At 43.5% G+C, this 21,660-nt stretch overlaps 1 protein-coding gene across 1 annotated transcript in view; it reads left to right on the top strand.

Annotated features, from left to right (window-relative positions):
- LOC112112818 (phospholipid-transporting ATPase IB-like) overlaps window positions 1–21,660 on the top strand; it is a 422,105-nt gene that overhangs the window by 35,921 nt on the left and 364,524 nt on the right. The window contains exons 5-11 of the mRNA XM_026653425.1: window positions 948–988; window positions 3,357–3,430; window positions 7,970–8,039; window positions 12,194–12,321; window positions 14,530–14,641; window positions 16,764–16,929; window positions 21,440–21,567. Of these exons, the coding sequence (XP_026509210.1) occupies window positions 948–988; window positions 3,357–3,430; window positions 7,970–8,039; window positions 12,194–12,321; window positions 14,530–14,641; window positions 16,764–16,929; window positions 21,440–21,567 (719 nt within the window). The remainder of the gene's footprint in view (window positions 1–947; window positions 989–3,356; window positions 3,431–7,969; window positions 8,040–12,193; window positions 12,322–14,529; window positions 14,642–16,763; window positions 16,930–21,439; window positions 21,568–21,660) is intronic.

Genomic DNA, 21,660 nt, shown 5'->3' with positions numbered 1-21,660 from the left:
AAAAAAAAAAAAAAAAAAAAAAAAAAGCCGCGATCGGCGGCGGCAGTTCAGCGGCATGTCCTTCACTCCTAGAGGGAGTGAGGGACCTGCCGCCCCCGAATTGCCGCAGGTGCCGCCCCTCTCCCTTGGCCGCCCCAAGCACCTGCTTGTTAAGCTGGTGCCTGGAGCCGGCCCTGGCAGGAGTGGACCTTTAGCTAGTGTAACCTCCGATGACAGAAGTGACTTTTGGTTAACTGGGATTTTCAGCAAAATGAATTTAGGAAAATCAGGTTGCGCTATATTGAGGTTGGTTTTGGGGTAGAAGTGACATGAATTAAATTTTTTTTTAAACCTACAAATACAGTGTGTACCTTTTTAACCTGACCTTCCCCCCCCCCCCCCCCCCCCCCCCCCTGGGGGGAGTACAAAAAAAAAAGAATGAAAACATTCTAGATAAATCATTTGGTGTGATTAAGTCATTGTAAACTTCTTTGCCATTACCCAGTAATGTACAACAAATCCCTCCCCCCCCCCACATAGTGTGTTTCAGGAATGATCATTTTCATATCTAAAATGGGAGATAAGACTATGTTATAGTTTAAAATAATGGAAATTGAATGATAGTGGGCCACCTACTGTTCTTTGTAACAGCAGTGTTTCTGGCTGTGTAACCAACATCAGAATGTTGGGGTGATTTCATAGAAATAGTATGTACTGCGGGCCAGATTCTGCCCTGGGACGTGTGTGCCTGACTCTGATTCATGTGTGCACTCGCACACATCTGAGGATGAAATTTGATCCCAACTTCTGAAAAATATTTAGGATTGTATCCCTGCACATGAGTTAATTTGGACCTTGGCATATATACTTCCTGTATTTTAAGTTGTTTGGATAGTATAAGTCATCTTGATCTTTGATATGCATTGTAATAAATAAAAATTAATTAAAGTTGATGATTTTTATTTCAGTTTTAAGAAATGGAATGTGGCAGACCATTATGTGGAAAGAGGTAAAAAAACAATTTTTAAAATGTTTTGAAAAGAATTACTTTTGATGGAATGATTCTAGGATGGCACAGAGCCAACGACACTGGATTTACAATGCCTAACGAGTCCCCTGTGTTGGGGGAATCCTTGGCTGCCTGTTTAGGGCAGCTTTTTGTGGCTGCTTTGCACTGTGGTAGCAATGCAGAGCTCTCAGATCTGGGCCTCAAGATTGTGTCCAATTCATCTGTTTTTCGAATAACAGTTGTCCATTTGTAACTTTTATAATAACAATTAAATATTATTGATATTACCATAGAGACTAGAACCCTGTGCTGTTTGCTCCTCTGTAGCACATTGCTTTTATTCCAATAAAAGTTAAATTAGTTTCACTGCAATGGCACAGCTATATTAATATTGTTTTTAACAACTTTATATGTTCCCTGCAGATCTATGGGAATTTTTTCTCCGAAGTCTTAGGCCCAGATCTTCAAAGGCTTTGGAAGTTAGGAGTCTAAATACCTTCAAGGATCTGGGCCTTAGTTAAAGACTTATTTAACTTTGGTAATTTCTGGGGCCCAATCAATGAGAACTTTTCCCTATAAGAAGTTCAGATTTTTTGAGACCAGGTTCTACAAACCCTCAATTACAAGGATAATCTGTACAGGTATAATGAACCTTTGTGAAGGGAGAGCCAGCACAAGGCCTATGCACGGCCATGTAAATCCCACTTAAACTCATTTTTTTTTTAGGATTTAAGTGGGACTTCAGTGGTGCATAAGCCTGGTTCTTACCCTGTGCACAATTGTGAATTTAACCCCAGGTGAATACTCTGATTGTATTTAATGAGGTTACTCATGTGAGTACAGATTTTTCAGGTCAGGCCTGTGGCTCTTAGAGAATTTATTATAAATCTATATTTACCAGAAAGTCCAAAATAGCTCTTTGAGCTTCATTCTGGTCAGTGATAAATAATGTACATCCCTTGTAACTTTCTGAGAAGGACTTTGAAAACCAAATCAGGAAATTAAACCCTTAAAATTATATTTAAACAACAGTAAGGCTCTGATGAAAACCAATGAATCCCAGGAAATGTAAAGCTGATGCTGAGACGTGCCACTATCTCTTAATTTTTCTACCAGATTGTGAATTAGAGATGTCACATAAGGCTGAATATGGAATGTTTTCACATTGTGTTAGTCTTCACATTTAAACAAAGATTCTTGACTATATGTGTTTCATTTTGAGTCACGAGGATTCCAGTTTATCCATTATTTTGTCATAATTACTCAGCTGTGTTTAGCATATCACCTGTTTAAAATATCAGAGCTGGTTTATTAGACGTTATTAGACCTGATCTTGCTACCATTGAGGTCCCTGGGAATTTTACTTCAGTGGGAGCAGGGTCAGTCAGGCTTGTCTTCTCCTATGAAGTTTACGGGTAGAACAAACAGACTTGCCATCTACTTTTGGAAACTGCTTGACTTTTCAGGGTCCATTCCGACATTAGGATTATGTCTTGATGTTCAATCTCAATCCAGCAGTTCATAATTTGTATGAACAAGGACAGATGACGTGCGGGCCCCTAAATGATTCCATTGTGTCTAGGCATGAGAGCTGGTGAGCACCTTCAACTCCCACTGAAGGTAATGGGAGTTGTGGGTGCTCAGCATCTCTAGGAACAGGTAAGATGTGAGAAGTGAAACACAGTTGCTGGTTGTGTTCACAGCATCTACCACTAGTTTGTGTCGCTACGTACTAGAGCACCTGCTGATGTTTAATGCTACAAGTGCTTAAGATGAAAAGCATCTGATGTGGGAAGAGTTCAAGTAAGAGGAGAGTAGCAAGCTGGTGAGTAGTGAGAAAACATGGAACGAAGAAAGAAAAGGGAGGAGAAGAGGTCAGAGGAAGAGTAAAACAGACGATACATTAAACAGATGAGTAGAGACAAAAGCAAAGATAAGAAAACTTATGTCACCTGGGAAAGCATCTCTTATCAGCTGTCAAGAAGAGCCACTGCCTACAGACAAGCTAGTTCAGGCAGTGGAAGGAGTGATGGGATCGGGGGGGGGGGAGGGGGGCTTAATTACCTTATTTAAATTAAGGAAAAACTGAGACTTGAAACTTACTTCTGAAGTTATGTATTTTTTGTCTGTGGTGGACACTGTTTCCCTTCATTAAATGTGTGAAATGAGCCCTGACGTTGAACTTTTACTTTCTCAATGGTATATAACCAGACTGAATTCAAAGCGTCACTGTAGATGTTCTTTGTAAGATACAGAACTCTTCCTCTCTTTGTGAAGGGAATAGTTAACAAATTAATAATCCGGATGAACAATTTGTGTTCATTTTCTCTTCTTCCCTGCTGCTGCACTCCTGCCCCTGTATCAATAGGTGGCAGTAGGAGACATTGTGAAGGTCACCAATGGGCAGCATCTTCCAGCAGACATGATCATTGTATCTTCCAGGTCAGATATACTGAGTGGGTGTGACATGATGCTTCTGCTGAACTGAGGTTTTAAAGAAATTATTTTTATCATTAGGAAGTGTAAACTTAAAGATCTTAGATGCCAATCCCCTCTCTTCCTCGCAGTGTGAACTGGATAACAACATTTCTACATCAAAAAGATATATTTGCCTTATCAGGGAAAGAAATGATCCTATCCAGTCACACTCTCATTTCATTTGCATTGTGAATAACTTCTCAAGAGCAGCCAGGTAAGATGGTGTTCAAATTGGTGGTGCTTGAAACTGAGCTCACTGTAGCATTTTGGGAAATTGACTCTGGCAGATTTGTAGGGAGGGGATTCGGTATGACAAAAGGTGAGTGCAGTCAAATTGCTCAGTGATTTTTGAAAGGCCTCTCATTTCTAAAAGGTCTTCACTGCTAAAAAAAAAAAAAGTGCAATTTTTTTACCTCAGTGTAACTGGGAAGCACGAGCTGTCCTGAGGTAAAAACACAGTGAAGACCCAACACTTTAGTTTTATCGTGAGGTAAATTCACTGAGGACAAGGGGGGTGTAGAGCTGTTCAGCTCATGATATAACTTGTCCTCACTGTGTTTTTTACCTCAGGACTGCTCCTGTATGTTACTCACCCCAAGGTATAAAACACACCCTTTTTAACAGTGAAGACAAGCCTTCAGAGGATTTTGCAGCTAAGTGATTTTTGGTGGTGATCAAAAGAACTTATCTTTAGTTTTGTTTCTTTGTATTAATTCAATTGAAAAAAATTCCAGCAAGTTCCCCCCACACTTGGTGCCCAGCCCCCAAGTACTTGTGCCACCTTCTTCCACTGCAGAGTTAACTGGAGTTATGTATGATCAAGTTACTTCTCTTGAGTTAGCCTCGCTTGAGAGAAAGCAGTCGCACTGCAGAATAACATTTGAGCTGCTGTGTCCACTGCTCTGGTGCTTCACTTATTCATGTGTGTCACTAAAGTTTAGTCTATACTACAAACTTATCCACACCCCTGGGCATCCTAGTTATACCAATTTAACCCCTGGTGTAGACAGTGCGAGGGCTTCTCTTGTTGACATAGCTACCACCTCTCGGAGAGGTGGAGCTCCTACGCTGATGGGAGAAGCTCTTCTTTTGGTACCGGTAGTATCTTCACTAAGTGCCATAGCACTGTATGTGTAGACAAGCCCTGGGACTTCTGGGGGCATATCTCATGGGTCTTTGCACTGCAGTTAGATGAGCTGCTCTTTAAATTCTTTCTTAGGGCTTGTCTATACTTACGCGCTGGTTCGGCGGCAGGCAATCGAACTTCTGGGTTCGATTTATCGCATCTTGTCTGGACGCGATAAATCGAACCCAGAAGTGCTCGCCGTCAACTCCGATAATCCTGCTTGGCGAGAGCAGTACGCGGAGTCGACGGGGGAGCCTGTCTGCCGCGTCTGGACCATGGTAAGTTCGACCTAAGGTACGTCGACTTCAGCTACGTTATTCACATAGCTGAAGTTGCGTACCTTAGTTCGAATTGGGGGGTTAGTGTAGACCAGGCCTTAGTAAATTATGGGAGAACTTGTCTGTCCTCTCTGGGTGCATGGGAGGGAATTGTGAGAAGGCATTGGAGGACTGTCAGCACTCGAGTGGAACTAGCTTGTGGCCACACTCTAGAGTGGTCATGCTAGCATCTGCTGAGTTGCGCTCTCTGAAGTTTTAGCCTGTACCCCCTGATGGGCCAGCCAACTTGTGTTTAAAAGCACCACCACACTTGAGTTAGGAGCAACATTTGAGTTATAATTTGAGTTAACTTTGCAGTGAAGACAAACCCTAAGACTGCAGGTCTTCTCTTCACCACCCAAACATCAAGCAAGGGATCTTGTGGGTGTTCTTCTCTCTAACTACCAATGGCCACAGGTCACCCTGATCCCCAGGTCCTGAAATTCCCTCCTGGAGAGGGAAACAGATGACTAACCTTCTGAGAAATGTCTTTTCTGAGCTATTGGCCTACATTTCCTGCCCTGCCCTCACTTCCTGTCTCATTCTTGTGTCACCAAGAGAAGCAGTGGAGATAGCAAAAGGTAAAAATGAAGATCTGAAATTTCAAAAGTGACTAGAGTTTGGGGGTGCTGCAGTTTTAGGGTGCCGAATTGAAATTCCATAAGGTGTCCTGAGGGTGCTCAGTAAGTCTGAAAAATATTGTCCCTTTAATCATGACTCAGGTTGAGCACCCAAAAACTGAGGTACCTCAAATACCTAGTTGGTTCTAGGATTTAGGTAAAAATTTAAAAATAAGATTTATTTAAATAAAAGCCCCAAATTATTATTGATTATTTATTACTAGCCAGGTGATTCCCACATTTAAGTGCAGGTAGTGGATACAACCACACTTTAATCAGAATGGCAATTTCCAGTTTTGAGGGATACTCATTCCATTTTGGGATTTCTCCCCCAACATTTTATATTTAAACTTTCTTTCCCACTTACCTGCTTCATTGGGATTTAGTTCTTAAACTACATGGGCCAAATTATTCTGTCAGTACCACCCCAATAACGCCACTGATGTCAGTGAGGTTACACTGGTATAATTAAGGGCATAATTTGGCCCTGCATATGCTGTTTAATTTACAAAATGCTTTGCTTTTAGTATTGGCCATTTCTGTTGTGGTTTTGCTTTTACCATGGTAGCTTTGTTAGGTACATAATGGTTCTTTGAAATGGTAATAATAATAAAATAGCCCTCAGTTCACCAGAAAGCTTTGCATGCTCTGCAAAGATGGATTGTTTGATTTGTATATGGTATGTGCTGTATTAAGGTATTGTGTGTATGTGTGTACAGGTATATTGTTTTGACTGATAAAAATAAATTAAGGCGTCAGTGTCTATTATTTTGATTATTCACATAAAGATGATATTCAAGGGATCTTACAGACAGCAGAAATTCTTAAGGCAGAAAAAAAGACCAAAAGCAATTAAAGACCATATTTGGATCTTATTTGCACTGGGTATAAGAGGCATTTTCAGTTATAGATACAGATGTGAAGGACTGTGTGTAAAACTTTCTTGGCCTGTGATACAAGTGCTGCTTCTGATCCACCATCTAGATTGCAGTGAATTTGCTGTTCATAATACAACCAAAAATATGGACCATTGTGGTTTATGTATTAGAGTCTGTAGTGTCCATTGGATTTGATCTGTTAGTTTGCCCATATGTGGGAAGCTGGGAACCTGTGTGCCAGCTCCCATTGCTGTCTGACTTCTGAAAGAAAATTTATTTCTCTGGAGACCACATATATATCTGTGTATATGGCTAGATCTGCATACCTGCATCTGTCTGGCATTCAGGTGTCTGGCAGTCAGGAAAATGGCAGCAATACAAGGGTTAATTTAAATCTGATTGCTTCAGGAGGTATAGAACAGCATCTCAATGTATAGAAAGTAGTCTGCAAAAACTGGAAGATGAAATGCATATCTGGGTCCAAGTAGGCAGTGAATTCCTTCATTGTGATGCATAGCCATAAGTGAGGATGTCTTTTTAAAAGATACGCTCTAGGAATTATTTTGGGGGAGTTCTATGGCTTGTGTTATAAAGGAGATCAGATGGTCATCAGGCCTTGAAATCTATGAATTTATGAACTACAGAGCATGATAAATGGGTACAAACTCTGGGCAAGATTCTAATACTCCTCAGGTGTGCCCTGAGAGTAGGCACTCTGTGAAAGCAGCATCATTGTGCACCTGAATTTGACCCATACTTAGCTCTCTCCCACCCTCGGACAGACTATTCCAGCCAGGAAGAGGAGTAATTTCTGTAAGACAGGGTTGTGTGGGGATGTGTAAGAGCACAAACACTCTAGTAGAGCACACCCCTTGCGTCTAACCCTGGTTCCAGAATGCCTCTCTGTGGCTCCAACCACAGGACACCTGCAGAGTTGCCTCTGCAAGTTTGGGGGGAACTAGAATCAGGGAGGTGGAACATTAACATCTTCTGCTGCCCTTACAGCCATGGCTTTTAGGTGGTTTGTATGAGCAACCTATAGCCAGATTTGGCTCTATGGGGAAAAAATGTACAAAGGTATGAAGGGAGCTGGTGCCTAACTGTCCTTAGTACTTTGAAAATCTCCCCTGTTTTAATGTTGCTATGATTTTCCAGCATTCTTGCTCAACAAATTTGGGGAAGAAAAATTCTAGAAGGAGAACCTGACAAAAGTGAAACAGTTGAGTTATTAAATAATGTGAAGAATTGAAGCAGAGGTTCTTTAATATTTTCTAGAAGTGATGTGTACTTATGTTAAAGCTCCTTGTTTTTGCTGGCTAGCATCTGTACTGATTCAGTTAGAAGTGTTCTTTTAAGAAATCATTTAAGTCATTTTTAAGTGAAGTAATTTTAAAAGGGATTTTTAAAAAATGGCACTCTGTCATTCACCCTCAGAATTTAACTTTTTGCCATATAACGTACTGAGAATAGTTATAGCTGGGTACTTTCAAAGCACAAGTAAGGCTCAATGTAATTGTTTTATAAAATGTTTAATCATGAAAATTTTACTGTGCTTTCTGCAGTGAACCTCAGGCAATGTGCTATATTGAAACATCTAATCTTGATGGGGAGACTAATCTTAAAATACGACAGGTAAAATTACATTTATTTTGTTAGTGTATAATGTTAACTAGGAAGTCCTGTTTAGCAGTTAGGAAAGGGACTTGGGTGTGAGGAGATCTGGATTCTAAATGCAGCTGTATTTCTCTTGACTAGTTACTTATGCTCTCGCTGCCAGTTTCTGCATCTGTTGAATGGAGGTGGTAATAATTGCTGTACAGATTTGTTGAGAGACTAAATTAAAGAGAGGCATGTTCCTATGGATTTAAACATGGGAATGGACATCAGGAAGATCCTGGCTATGAAGCTTATGTCTAGTGTGGCCTTCAAACAAATATTTAACTTCTCTGCCTCACTTTCCCCCTCTCTAATAACAGCAGTATTATTCCCAGGGCTGCTGTAATTACATGCTTGTTAAGTGCTTTAAACATGAATTTACTCTCTCTTGATCTGACAGAACCTGCATTTGATGACCTTCTGGTCATGTTGCAAAGCATATGGGCCTGATTCTCATTTACACTGAGGCTGCCTTATACCACTCTGGCAGCGTAAATAGACCTTTAAAGAGTGTGAATTAGACGTATCCACTTCAAGGCTCCTTTACACTGCCAGAGAGGTGTAAAGGTGAATCAGGGCCTGTGTTTTTACCCATGCTTTCTCCGACTCCTAAGTGTGAGCACCTCAGTCTTTGGGTGGGGAGCAGCATGGAGCTGAGATTGGTACTTTTGTGTGAGTAAAAAGAATTAACTGACACTCTTATGTACATCCTACTTAAGGGGATCCCCGTAATCACAGAGCCAGAGGCCAAGCTCCCACCATCCTCCTGCCCATCCCCAACATCCCCTGCAGTGGTTTATCAGAGCTGATGCAGAACCCTTGGAGCGTGGCGTCCCTTTACATGCCCTCTCCATACCTTATACAGCCTGGATACAGTGGCTGTTCTGTACCGGGGGTGTCAGTCATGTTGTGCCCATGATAAACTTCACCCAGAAGGACACATTTTATTTTATGCAAATATATCTGTACAAAATAAGAGAAGTTGAGAGGTGAGAAAATAAGTTTGTATTTTAAATGTTTGGGAAATGTAAAGTTATCAGAGAAGGGGAGTTAGAGATTCTCCTCTTACTTACCCCGGTATCAATTGGAAGTAACTCCATTTAGTCACTGCAGCTGCTCAAATCTAAAACTAGTGTGCAAGGAGAATCAGGGCATTGAGCACATTAAGATGCAATTGCATGTGACTGCAGCATACCCCTGACAGTATCAAAGCAGCACTTGGAAACCTGTGTACTTCACTGCCAGATGATTAACAAATCAAAGAAACCATTATGGTTTACTAAAGGAACTATCAAAGGTAGGAAAGTGCTGGGTTTCAAGCACAATAAGCCATGAGAAGTGTATTTGAAATGCCATGATTTGATTATTACACACTATGCTTGTGGTCAGAGTTGGAATTTAGCTGCCCAAAGTAGAGACCCAGTTTCGTTGACACTCCTCTTCATTTATAAGAGGTGCAGGATGTAATGTGTTCCTCCTGGGGTGCCACCTGGAACTGGGGTACCACTGAGCCCTCTGACTCACCAGCCTGGGCTCTCTCTCACCCTGTGCTGCCGTGACAAGCTGCAGACCCGCTACTGGTCCTACACTTCCACCAGCATTCACACAGGCAGGGACGCACCCAGCTGCAGTTACATGGAAGCTGGCCACCCACTGCATGAACCAACAATAGAGAGGCTACAGCCAAAATAACCACCAGCTTCCCAACCTAGGACCCCAGGGCTGTACCGTCCTGCCCTGGTCAAAACCCCGACCAGTATGAATTTATTTTCCAGTTCGGCAACAACCTTTGCCCCTTGAGCTAAGATTTTGAAGCACTTCATTCAAAGTCACTGGTTTAGATAAAGCAAAGACAAGTTTATTAACTACAAAAGGTAGATTTTAAGTGATAGCAAACAGATCAAAGCAGCTTACCTAGTAAATAAACAAAAACTCAAACTAAATTTAACATACTAGAACAGGGGTCGGCAGCCTTTCAGAAGTGGTGTGCCGAGTCTTCATTTATTCACTTTAATTTAAGGTTTCGCGTGCCAGTAATATATTTTAACCTTTTTAGAAGGTTTCTTTCTATAAGTCTATAATATATAACTAAACTATTGTTGTATGTAAAGTAAATAAGGTTTTTAAAATGTTTAAGAAGCTTCATTTAAAATTCAATTAAAATGCAGAGCCCCCCGGACCAGTGGCCAGGACCCGGGCAGTGTGAGTGCCACTGAAAATCAGCTCACGTGCCGCCTTTGGCACGCATGCCATAGGTTACCTACCCCTGTACTAGAAGGATAGGATTTGAATTAACAATCTCTCTCCCTGACTGATGGTACAAGCAGGGCTTGCAGATTCTCAAGGCACAAGCTGCACTTGCTTCGGATCCCCACCCCAGTTCCAAGTCCTTTTCCTTAGGAGCTTCTCTTAGGTGTTCAGCTGTGGGGGAGTGAAGAACAACAGATGATGTCACTCCCTGCCTTATATAGCTTTAGCATATGGCAGGAACCCTTTGTCCCAAACTCAGTTTGTGGAAAAACACTGGTATCCAAGATGAAATTCCGTGTCATGTGGCCTGGTCACATGCCCTTGCATACCTTGCTGAGTCATAGCAACCATTACTTACAGGCTGTCTGGAGCATTCTCAGGAAGGCTCACCAGGTGGAGCATAAGCTTCTCCTAAAGCCTATTGTTTTTCCTAATGGCCCATTACCTTGAATAGGCCCTTCATAGCCGACTATCTATCTGGAAGCATTTTGCCTAGTGGGTGTCACCCAGGTGTGATTACATGTGAAATACAGATACGCAGTCAATATTCATAACTTCCGATACAAAAATGATACGTGCATACAAATATGATAATCATATTTAGCAAATCATAACTTTTCCAATGACAGCTCATATGACCTATCTTGTACAAAATGCATCATAATAATGCCATTGTAACTTACAATTCATATTTGAAAACATTTATATTTGCTTCCATTTTAATTTTGTTTGAGAAAATGTGATTGTATCTGCAGGTCTGATACCAAGGACAGTAGTCTGGGGCGGCATCCTCTGCAGATTTTATTTATATATGTGTCACTGCATTTAAAAAATGTGGACCTGATTCTCCAACTGCCTTACAACGTGGAGTCTCACTTGAGCAAACAAGATGGAAAATGGGTATATGGCAGTGATTTACACTCACTTTCCACTCCCTTCGCTCAAGGGTAACTTATGACACTAGGTAAAAAGCAGTGAAGAATCAGGCATGTGGTTTCTAAATTTCAGAAAATTGCATGTTTGAGTATGGCTAGTGATACATATGATAAATCTTACACTGCCCTCCCAATAAATCAATACATTGGGTTAAATTCTTGGCTGCGTGTGCAGTCTGCACTGAGTGCAATAGGATGGGGGAGCTGCAAAGGAGCTGGATGCAGTTCCTCAATCCTGGGGGCAAGAGAGGACCAGTTTGGCACCCAGCATAGTTTAAGTCAAGATTGGATGTGTTCATGAAAGAGATGCTCTAGGAATTATTTTGGGGAAGTTCTACAGCTTGTGCTATACAGGGGGGCAGACTAGATAACAATGATCCCTTCTGGCCTTGGAATCTATTAATCTGTGGTGAGTTAGCAATCAACCCTGAGCCAGGGCAGAGCATGGTTGTACTGCCCCAGGAGCGGCCCAAGAGGGAGAGTGTGACTTAGCTACACGTGTCAATAAGCTACATTGCCCCATGTGGGAGGAGGGCAGAACCAAAGCTGCTCTCATTCCTTGTTTCTTCCCGCTCCCTCCTGCCCGCTTGTGCCGAGTGGGGGAGCGTAAAAGTTCTGTGAAGCCCGTTTTCCATCCAGCGCTATGAATGGTTGTAGAGGCAGCTGGCACAATCTAGTAAGGAGGTGCCTTATGCCACTTTACTGCCTTGAGTGCCCATGCAAGCTAGGGCAAAATCTCGTCCTTATTAAGTAAACAATTTCTGTGGGGCTTACAGAGCCCCTGAATCCCATAAGCAGCAGAAGAAGCTCGAGTACTAAGTCAATGTACTCAGCTATGCCTCTGTCTCTCATTTGTTGGGATACATTATAGAACCACATGTGGAAAATTAAACTAACAAGAAAAGTTGATTTGACAGGCATCTCCTCTGGCTTGGTCTCTTGCAGGGATTGACTCAAACTGCTAGTCTTCAGTCGAGAGAAGACTTGATGAAAGTGTCTGGGAAGATAGAATGTGAAGGACCCAACCGTCACCTCTATGACTTCATTGGAAACTTGCGCTTAGATGGCCAAAGGTATCAACTTTACTGAAAAGCGATAGTTGTCTTCTGTTAAGAAATATGTCTTATGTGTATGTGTGCACCGTGGCTTCTCTGGCAACACAGAAAGAACATAAAGGTATTTCTGTGGGTGACTACTAACTGGTGCATGAGCTGATCGTCAGCTAGTGTAAAATGGTGTAGCTCTATTGACTTCAATGGACAGTCTTTACCTTAAGTGGTAGAGGCCTGTGAGTTCTGGAACTAGAGGACCTGGGTTCAGTGTTCCCTCTAATTCTTCACACCCATGTGCGGAATTAATTTTGTTATGTGCACCAATATGGAGATGATGTGTGACACATCACCTTCATATCGGTGCACATAACAAAATTCATGTGGTGGGGTGGGGCCGAGGGGTTCGGAGTGTGGGAGGGGGCTCAGGGCTGGGGCAGAGGGTTGAGGTGCAGGGGTGTGAGGACTCCGGCTAGGGGTGCGGGTTCTGGGGTGGAGCCGTCAATGAGGGGTTTGGGGTGCAGGAGGGGCTCCGGGGCTACGGTAGGGAGAGAGGACTCCCCCCAGCTCTCTCTCCCTGTGGCAGCACCTGGGCTGGCGGGGGAGAGGGGCCTCTCCCTGATGCAGCAGCTCTGGGGCTGGGGCCGCAGGATAGGCGCCCCTCCCCCAGCCCCCAGAGGTCCGGGCTGGGGCTGGGTTCAGGGAGGGGCACCCCGGCCACGACAGGTCTGGGCCAGGGCTGGGTTCGGGCCGGGTGCCCCGTGACAGGTCCAGGCCAGGGCTGGGTTCGGGGAGGGGTGCCCCATGACAGGTCCAGGCTGTGGCTGGGTTCGGGCAGGGCTGCCCAGGTTCAGGGCTGGGCAGGGCTGCCCGGGTTTGGCCCAGGGCAGGGGTGCCCCAACCGCGGCAGGTCCGGGCTGCAGCATAGTTGGGGTCGGGTGGACCGTCCTGGCCGTGGCAGGTTGGTGGCTGGGCTATATTGGGGCTGAGGGAGGGGCGCCCCTCCCCCGGCCACAGCAGGTCCCTCCCCTCAGACGGGTTCCCTGAGCACCTGCGCCGCACTAAATAGGCTGCTGCTCAGCCATGCAGCTTACAGGGAATTTAGCCAGGATTCCAGTCCCACCTTTGCAAATGATGATTGTTTATTATGGGAGAAGTAATAGCCCTTTCATAGTTGAGCTTGCAACCACAGTTCCTTTTTAAGGGTAATTTAGATCCCTCTTGTAACTCTTAAAAGAAAAAGTTTCCTGCTTCAGTCATATAAATTCAAGTATTTTAATCCATAGAAATTAAAGTGCTTTAAAAAGAAGGGGAAGTGTCATTATGCTCATTTTATAGGTGGGGAAACTAAGGCCTGGTCTACACTAGAAAATTAAGTCAGTTTAACTACATCGCTCAGAGGTGTGAAAAATCCACACCTCTGACCAGTGTAGTGAAGCTGACCTAAGCCCCAGTGTAGACAGTGCTAGGTTGACGGAAGAATTATTCCATTGACCAAGCTACCCGCCTGTCGGGGAGGTGGATTACCTACAGCAGTGGGAGAACCCCTCCCATCAGCACAGATAGTGTCTGCACTGAAGCGCAGCGATTCAGCTGTGCCGCTGTAGCATTTCAAGTGTAGACGACCTCAGGTGCAGAGAGATGAAATGCCTTGCCCCAGGTAACACAGCAGACTAGTGGCAGAGTTGAGAATAGCACCTGACTCCCCTCTGACAGGCCACTGGATCCTGCTGCTTTCTGAAAATGTTGATTACTTAGTGACTAAGTACTTTTTGAGATTAAAAGTCTTTTTAGTGGCTCATTTTTGAAAAGTTTGCCAATTGTCTCGTGCTGTTTATGTCCCTCCGTTTGCTCAACAGAAATCACATTAGCTGGGGTGTTATTTAGGGCAGTCTTGAGGCTGTTCTATAACATGCTGGATGCCAAACTGGGAACTGTAGCCAGCTCCTTTGCAGCTTCCCCCACCTTGCTGCACTGTGCAGAGACTGGAATGCAATCGAGGAGCGAACTCAATGTATTTATTTATGGGTGGGCAGTGGCAGATTTATGCAGGAGGTCCCTAAATATTAATTTCCTTCCAAGTGCTGGGTTTTGTAAATGATATGAAAGGGGAGTATCCAAGAAAAGAAGCATGTGTTCATATAATGAAAAATAACTTTCTTGAATGGTTAGAATATCTTCAGAGTCATTTAAAATATCTGTACTTATTTTTTCTTTATTCTTGGCTTCTAGTCCGGTTCCCATTGGGCCTGACCAGATCTTGCTGAGAGGTGCACAGCTTAGAAACACCCAATGGGTCCTAGGAATTGTTGTATACACAGGACATGACACAAAGCTCATGCAGGTAAAATGGATTGGAAATAATATCTCGCATGTGTTTTGATGGAAATCGGTATTCTCTATTTCTGTATTCTGCCTGTCCTTATGAGTTGATTATGCAAAATAAAGTGTCGGTCATTATATTTGTAATGCAGTAGCATCCAGAAGCCTCGAGTGAGATTGGGACTCCACAGTGCTGGGTGCAGTATGCGCTCTTAGTACCTGCTAGGAAGAGCTTACAACATACATTTTTTACATGATGAAGGTTAAGATTTTGTCATAGTTATTTTTAGTAAAAGTCACAGACAGGTCACAGTCAATGAACAATAATTCATGGAAGCCTGAGCCCTGCCACCCAAATGGGGGCGGGGGGTGACAGCTTGAGCCCTGCTGCCCAGGGCTCACCGTGCCGCAAAGGGCTGATGGCCCTGCCGCATGGAGCTGACAGCTGAAGTCCCATTGCCTGGGGCTGAAATCGCGGATATCACCAAAAATCATGGAACCCATGACCTCCGTGACAGACTCGTATCCTTAGACATGATATATAGAACTAACTTTTTAAAACCTAAATGTATAAAGTAAGTACCATTGCAGCCTTCCCAGAGCACCATGGTAACGCAAGCTTTTCCATGACTCTCACGCAGAATAAAGAAGTGAAATAACAAGGAGAAGTAATGTCAACTGTGACTCTGCACTACACCCCTGTTCACTTTCTGGAACAAGCAATCTTCTGTGGGCTGTAATCCTGGAAGAAATTATCTACTTCTAGAACAATAAATCCAGTTAAAATCTTTCCATGCATTAATATGTGCCCTGATCCTGCAAGTAGTTCTATTCAGCCAGGTTCCATCAGACTTTAGTTCGGCTTTTTTAAGTTTTAAGGCTGTAAAAGAGAATTATACTTGGCTGCTGTTGAACTGTGTCTAAAAACTTGCAGTGCACAAGAGCTGAGGGGAGGATTTAGGGAGCATTTTCCCCCTTAGAGCCTGTGCAGAAACTAGAGAAAATTGCAATCCTTGCATTCTTTTGAGGGCAGTAACTCCTGCTCTCTGCTAGTGTTCCCCTGGGAGCTAGACCAGGGGTGGGCAAACTGTGGCCCGGGGGCTGCATCTGGCCCTCCAGGCATTTTAATCCGGCCCTTGAGCCCCCGCTTGGGAGCAGGGTCTGGGGCTTGCCCCGCTCTGGTGCTCCAGCTGGGAAGCAGGGTCAGGGGCTTGTCCCACTCCGTGCAGCTTCCAGAAGCAGCAGCAAGTCCCCCCTCTGGCTCCTACACGTAGGGGCAGCCAGGGGGCTCCGCACACTGCTCCCACCCCAAGTGCTGCCCCCACAGCTCCCATTGGATGGGAACCGCGGCCAATAGGAGCTGCAGGGGTGGCGCCTGCGGACAGGGCAGCGCGCAGAGCCGCCTGGCCGTGCCTCTGCTGCTTAAGGTAAGCACCACCCAGAGCCTGCACCTCTGACCCCCTCCCATGCCCCAACCCCCTGCCCCAGTCCTGATCCCCCTCCCGCCCTCTGAACCCCTTGGTCCCAGCCCGGAGCACCCTCCTGCACCCTGAACTCCTCATTCCTGGCGCCACCCCAGAACCTGCACCCCCAGCCAGAGCCCTCACCCGCTCCCGCACCCCAGCTCCCAATTTTGTGAGCGCTCATGGCCTGCCATAAAATTTGCATACCCAGATGTGGCCCTCGGGCCAAAAAGTTTGCCCACCCCTGAGCTAGACCCTCAGAGGCAGGGACATGGCCTTGTTCTTTACCTGCCTTGGCCATCAGAGTGGGATGAATAGGCTGGAGGGAGTATGCTCAGCTCCCAGAAGAGATTGAGTATAGTACATATCCCCTATGTCTGACTCACAACAGTAGTCTGTTAGTCTCTGTGTGTATGTGTATAATACCACCATAGTGGCTAGGGGCCCTAGTCATAGACTTTGCATAAATAATATATTTAACTGGCTGGGGGTGGAGTTTGAGAACAAAGTAGCTAAGTCCACAGTTTTAAGACTCTGAAAATTAACTGTGCACAGAGGAACTAAGGAGAACAGTCCCACCTTTGTAGTTATTGTAATATTATTTAGCAGTTTTTCTCACCATTTGCTATTGTTATCGCCATACTTAAACCAATTCTCAAGGCTGTTTCTGCTTTTGTTCAGAATTCAACCAAAGCCCCTTTGAAGAGATCAAATGTGGAGAAGGTGACCAACATGCAGATTCTGGTTTTATTCTGCATCCTTCTGGTCATGGCCCTTGTGAGTTCTGTGGGTGCCTTACTATGGAACAGAACACATGGTGAAGTCATCTGGTACCTTGGCTCAAATGGTGAGAGTTTGATTGCAGGTGGTCCATTGTCTGTGTGTTAAAACAGTGAGAGCTCATAAAGTTTGAGGATTCTACAGAGCATGCCAGGCCATTTATCTTTGCCAAATAAATGCAGAAAAGAGGCCCATAAATAAAAATCAAAGCCAGCAGCTAACTTTATTTGACAATGTATTCTAGAAACAGCCTGCAGTAACTATGGAGCCCAGCTTGCCTGCGAATGTGCTGTTGAGGGATGCAAGATGTTCCCCCCTCCCAAGGTCTGAGAATGCTGCTAGGCAGCTGTCCAAAAATAAAGTGGGATCATAGAATATCAGGGTTGGAAGGGACCTCAGGAGGTCATCTAGTCCAACCCCCTGCTCAAAGCAGGACCAATCCACAGACAGATTTTTGCCCCAGATCCCTAAATGGCCCCCTCAAGGATTGAACTCACAACCCTGGGTTTAGCAGGCCAATGCTCAAACCACTGATGGAGAGTTAAATATCAGGTGCCTCATACAGTGGTGCAAAATGCCACTCAAAGATGACCGAAAGACTCCTTATTTCAGTTATGAAAAATTGATTGGGGCACTGTAACTTACTGAATTGGGTTAAGGATTTGTGGTATCAGCCTCCTTTCTGTCGATCAATCCTTTCGTCTACATACTTCAGCCACAACCTCTTTTCACCAGAGCCTAGGCTGGTGTAAAGTGTCACAACTCCACTGACTTTAATTTAATGCTGATTTATGTCAGCTGAGGATCTGTCTCTCTGTGTTTTAGTTAGCCCATCTATAAATTGGAGCTGATGATCTCCCCTATATGGATATCCTGAAGATTAATGTTCACACATTAAGTATTATTGCTGTCTTTGTATTTGCAGGACCAGGTTGTTCTAGCTTACAACAGAGGGGTAATTTTGCAATTGCAAAACTCTGATCCTTTATAGTGTGTGTGTTTTATTTAAGGACTCCATTTTACTTCCTTTTTGCTACCTGTATTTACTTATGAGATTAAATAGTAACACAAAGATACGGATATTGTGAAAACACATCAAGATAGAATATAAGTCATTCTGCAGGAGAGAGATTTTTGGCATTTCAATTTCTATTACAATCACCTAGAAAATGTGTCAGACATTGGCTATTGTGTTACTGACACTATCTTGGGATGCAGACCTAAATAAATAAATGTCACTGGAATTGTGTAAATCTTTTACTGGTAGTGGTAAAACCGCTGGCAATGGCTGAGCTGTCATCTGTTTCAGATGAACTGCAATTATGGTACCTTTACTGAAAAAGATCCAATCTCTGAGGAGGAGTGGAGTGGCATTGATAGCAGGCTATATAGATCTCAAGACCCATTCTTCATTGAACTAGCTTTGACTTCAGTTTATGTCAATCATGTTCTTTCCATTTTAATCACTGTTACTGCTACTAGAGATTGTTTTTAAAAAAAATAGTGTTGCCAGATTTAATAAAAATTCTACACAGGAAAAATATGAAACACAAGATATGTAAATGACTGGAAGAAGCAGTGATGAATAGAAACAAATGGAATATGATTTGGAATGGAGAGTACTCAAAAGTTATAGGGACTGATCTCACAAACTGGTGTAAATTGAGAATAACTTTGCTGAAATCAATGTAGTATCATTCCTGAAGTCAAGATATCGCCCACAAGTATTGTCTCACCTAGGGAGATGCATTTTCAAAGCAGTCTCATGAGTTACACACAGAACCAGTCATTCTTTCTTATTGTCAGAAAAGGGGAGTATACTTTATTCTTTCATAACCAAAACTTCAAACCTGGGTGCCTAACCAGAGTGCCTAATTCTCACAAATGTCTGGGTAGAAAAAAGCTTCTTTGCCCATTCAGCTTGCCTCTTGGTTTTCCTTAGAGACTGGTCCAAGCTGCAGAAAATTCTTCTCCATATCTGGATTTTAAACACTCCCAAGTTCAGAAGCATTTGGACCCAGATTTTGGTTCAGCCTGGCATAAATATTGAGCCATTTAAAAATTTATATTTAACTAGGTTTCAAAGCTTCTGAGAATTCAGGAGTGTTCATCTCTGGCTCTCATCTCTGCCTCTTCAGTTTTTTCTCAGATTCATTTGCCTGGATTCTTCAGTTCCTATACTCTTAAATGACTGTTTTTCTTAAGCTCATTTGTACTTGTTACTTCTATGCATTTATTTGGGCAACTTATCTAGCATATTCATTGCTGGTAAAACCATTTTATTTGGATACCTTATTTAGTTTTAATTACACATCTCTTTGATTGTGATCTTTTTTCAATTCTCACTGGAGTGAATAGTTTACCGAACTTGCCAACACTGGAAGCTATAAATACAGATATGTGGTGAAAATAATTGGGACACACCTTCTAACTCTATTGAAATATGTGGAACAAAACCAGCTTTTTGGAGAGGCAGAGTGAAAATGTGCTGCTAGAAATAATATCTGTAGTTCTTCAGTGGGGACAGATGGCATGTATACAGGATTACCAGATCCCTTTGGACTGTAATATGGAATATTGCACTTCTAGTAACCTGCTTACAGAACTGAGAATAAACTCAGTTACTCACAAATCTAAATCTCATGTTTCACACAGTGTGCACATAGCACAGCTAGCCTTTCCCCTTTTCTGAAGTTGATGTAATATGTGTAGGGCCCTGCCAAATTCACAGTCCATTTTGGTCAATTTCACGGCCATAGGATTTTTAAAATTGTAAATTTCATGATTTCAGCTATTTAAATCTGAAATTTCATGGTGTTGTCATTGTAGGGGTCCTGACCCAAAAAGGAGTTGTGTGTGTGTGGGGGGAGTCACAAGGTTATTGTGGGGGGAGGTTTGCGGTACTGCTCCCCTTACTTCGGCGCTGCTGCTGGTGGTGGCGCTGCCCTCAGAGCTGGGCATCTGGATTTGGTATTGCCACCTTTACTTCTGTGCTGCTGCCTGCAGAGCTGGGCCTTCAGTCAGCAGCCGCCACTCTTCGGCCGCCCAGCTCTGAAGGCACCAGCGCAGAAGTAAGTGTGGCATGATATGCTGTTGCCACCCTTAGTTCTGCGCTGCTGCTGGTGGAGCGCTGCCTTCAGAGCCGGATGCCCGGCCAACAGTCGTCACTCTCCAGCCACCCAGTTCTGAAGGCAGCACAGAAGTAAGGGTGGCAATATCGTGACCCTAAAATAACCCCCTCCAGCTCCCTTTTGGGTCAGGACCCCCAATTTGAGAAACACTGGTCTCCCCCATGAAGTCTGTATAGTATAGGGTAAAAGCACACAAAAGACCAAATTTCACAGCGGGGACACCAGATTTCACGGTCCGTGACGCGTTTTTCATGGCCGTGAATTTGGTAGGACCCTAAATATGTGTATGTATATATCAATTTTAAAAAACACCTCTACAAGTTCTAGGCACCCTAACGTGTAATTAATATTACAGTAAAACCCAAGCAGCATTAGAATAATCATTCAACAAGGAACTTTGCCAGTCAGCCACCTTTTCACCTCTTTGTCACTCTGGGAAGACTATCCTCAGCCCTTCCCCCAAATGCCCTCAAACAGAAGTGTTTTGCAGTGTGCCTGGAAGGTCACCAGATTCAGGCTGTTTTGGATCAAGTAGGGGGAGCAAATTCAGGAGGTCTTATAGCAGATGCCCTGCCAGCAGCCCCGTCATATATGAATACTTCGTTACAATACTGGGAGAATTTCAAACCAGCTCTGATCTTTTATTGGTGTAGAAAATAACTTCTGTCCCATATTTAGACATTTTAGGTAAAAAGTCTTCTTTTGTTTATCATCTTTTAAAACAATACATTGGGTGAGATTTTCACTTTTCAGTTCTATTTTATTCTATTCAGGTTCTTACACCGTGCTATCTGAGCACTTGTTATGGCAGGGGAACTGGGATAAAGAAGTTCTGTGCGCCGTGACAGCTCCTGGGGGCATTGTGTCTGAGGCAGTCGTAATGGGCTTGATTCTGATATCCGTTGAACCATTTTTTACATTGTTTTGCAGAAAGTTAACTGGAGTTTGTCCTGAATTTGTACTGGTGTAAGTGAGATCAGGATAAGGACCATGGTGTCCAGGAGTGCACACAAATAGCATTGTCTACAACCTTCAACAGAATGAAGCATGCTGGCAGGAGAGGAGTGGGGCAGGGCCATGACCTGGATTTAGTTTTGCCCTACCCATTGCTAGCATTGCTTTCTGCACTGGAATCTTATGTGCCATGAAAGCAAGAAGCAAGATTTTGTTTGTCTCCTGTGTAGGGGCACAAGGTAGAAGGAAAATGCCTAGAGCCCTCACCTACCCACATGAGGGTAGACACAATCTAGCCCTTTTCAATAAATTGAATAAAGTCAATAAATTGAAAAGGTCTGTTTTGTGGAGAGAAAATAGATGTTCATCTATGTATGCCATTGGTTTAAAATGGGAACTCTCCACAGAATTAACACTGTAAAAAATGCATGGATGATTGAATACAAACATGTGCCTTGGTGGTGACCTTATCCTATACCTTTCGGTCCACAGAAGAGCTCTATGTCAATTTTGGATACAATCTGCTGACATTCATAATCTTGTACAACAACCTCATTCCCATCAGTCTGCTGGTGACCCTGGAAGTCGTCAAGTTTACTCAGGCTCTTTTTATAAACTGGGTAAGTTGCAAGAACAAAAAGTTGGTTAATAAATTGCGGTTTTGAATGTCACATTGGTGTAAAACCCTTAAAATTAAATTTGTCACCTTTTTG

This window comes from Terrapene carolina, unplaced genomic scaffold (genome assembly GCF_002925995.2).
Source record: "Terrapene carolina triunguis isolate 2854851 unplaced genomic scaffold, T_m_triunguis-2.0 Scaffold139, whole genome shotgun sequence".
Lineage (NCBI taxonomy): Eukaryota > Metazoa > Chordata > Testudines > Emydidae > Terrapene > Terrapene triunguis.
This window is presented reverse-complemented; position numbering and strand designations above follow the sequence as displayed.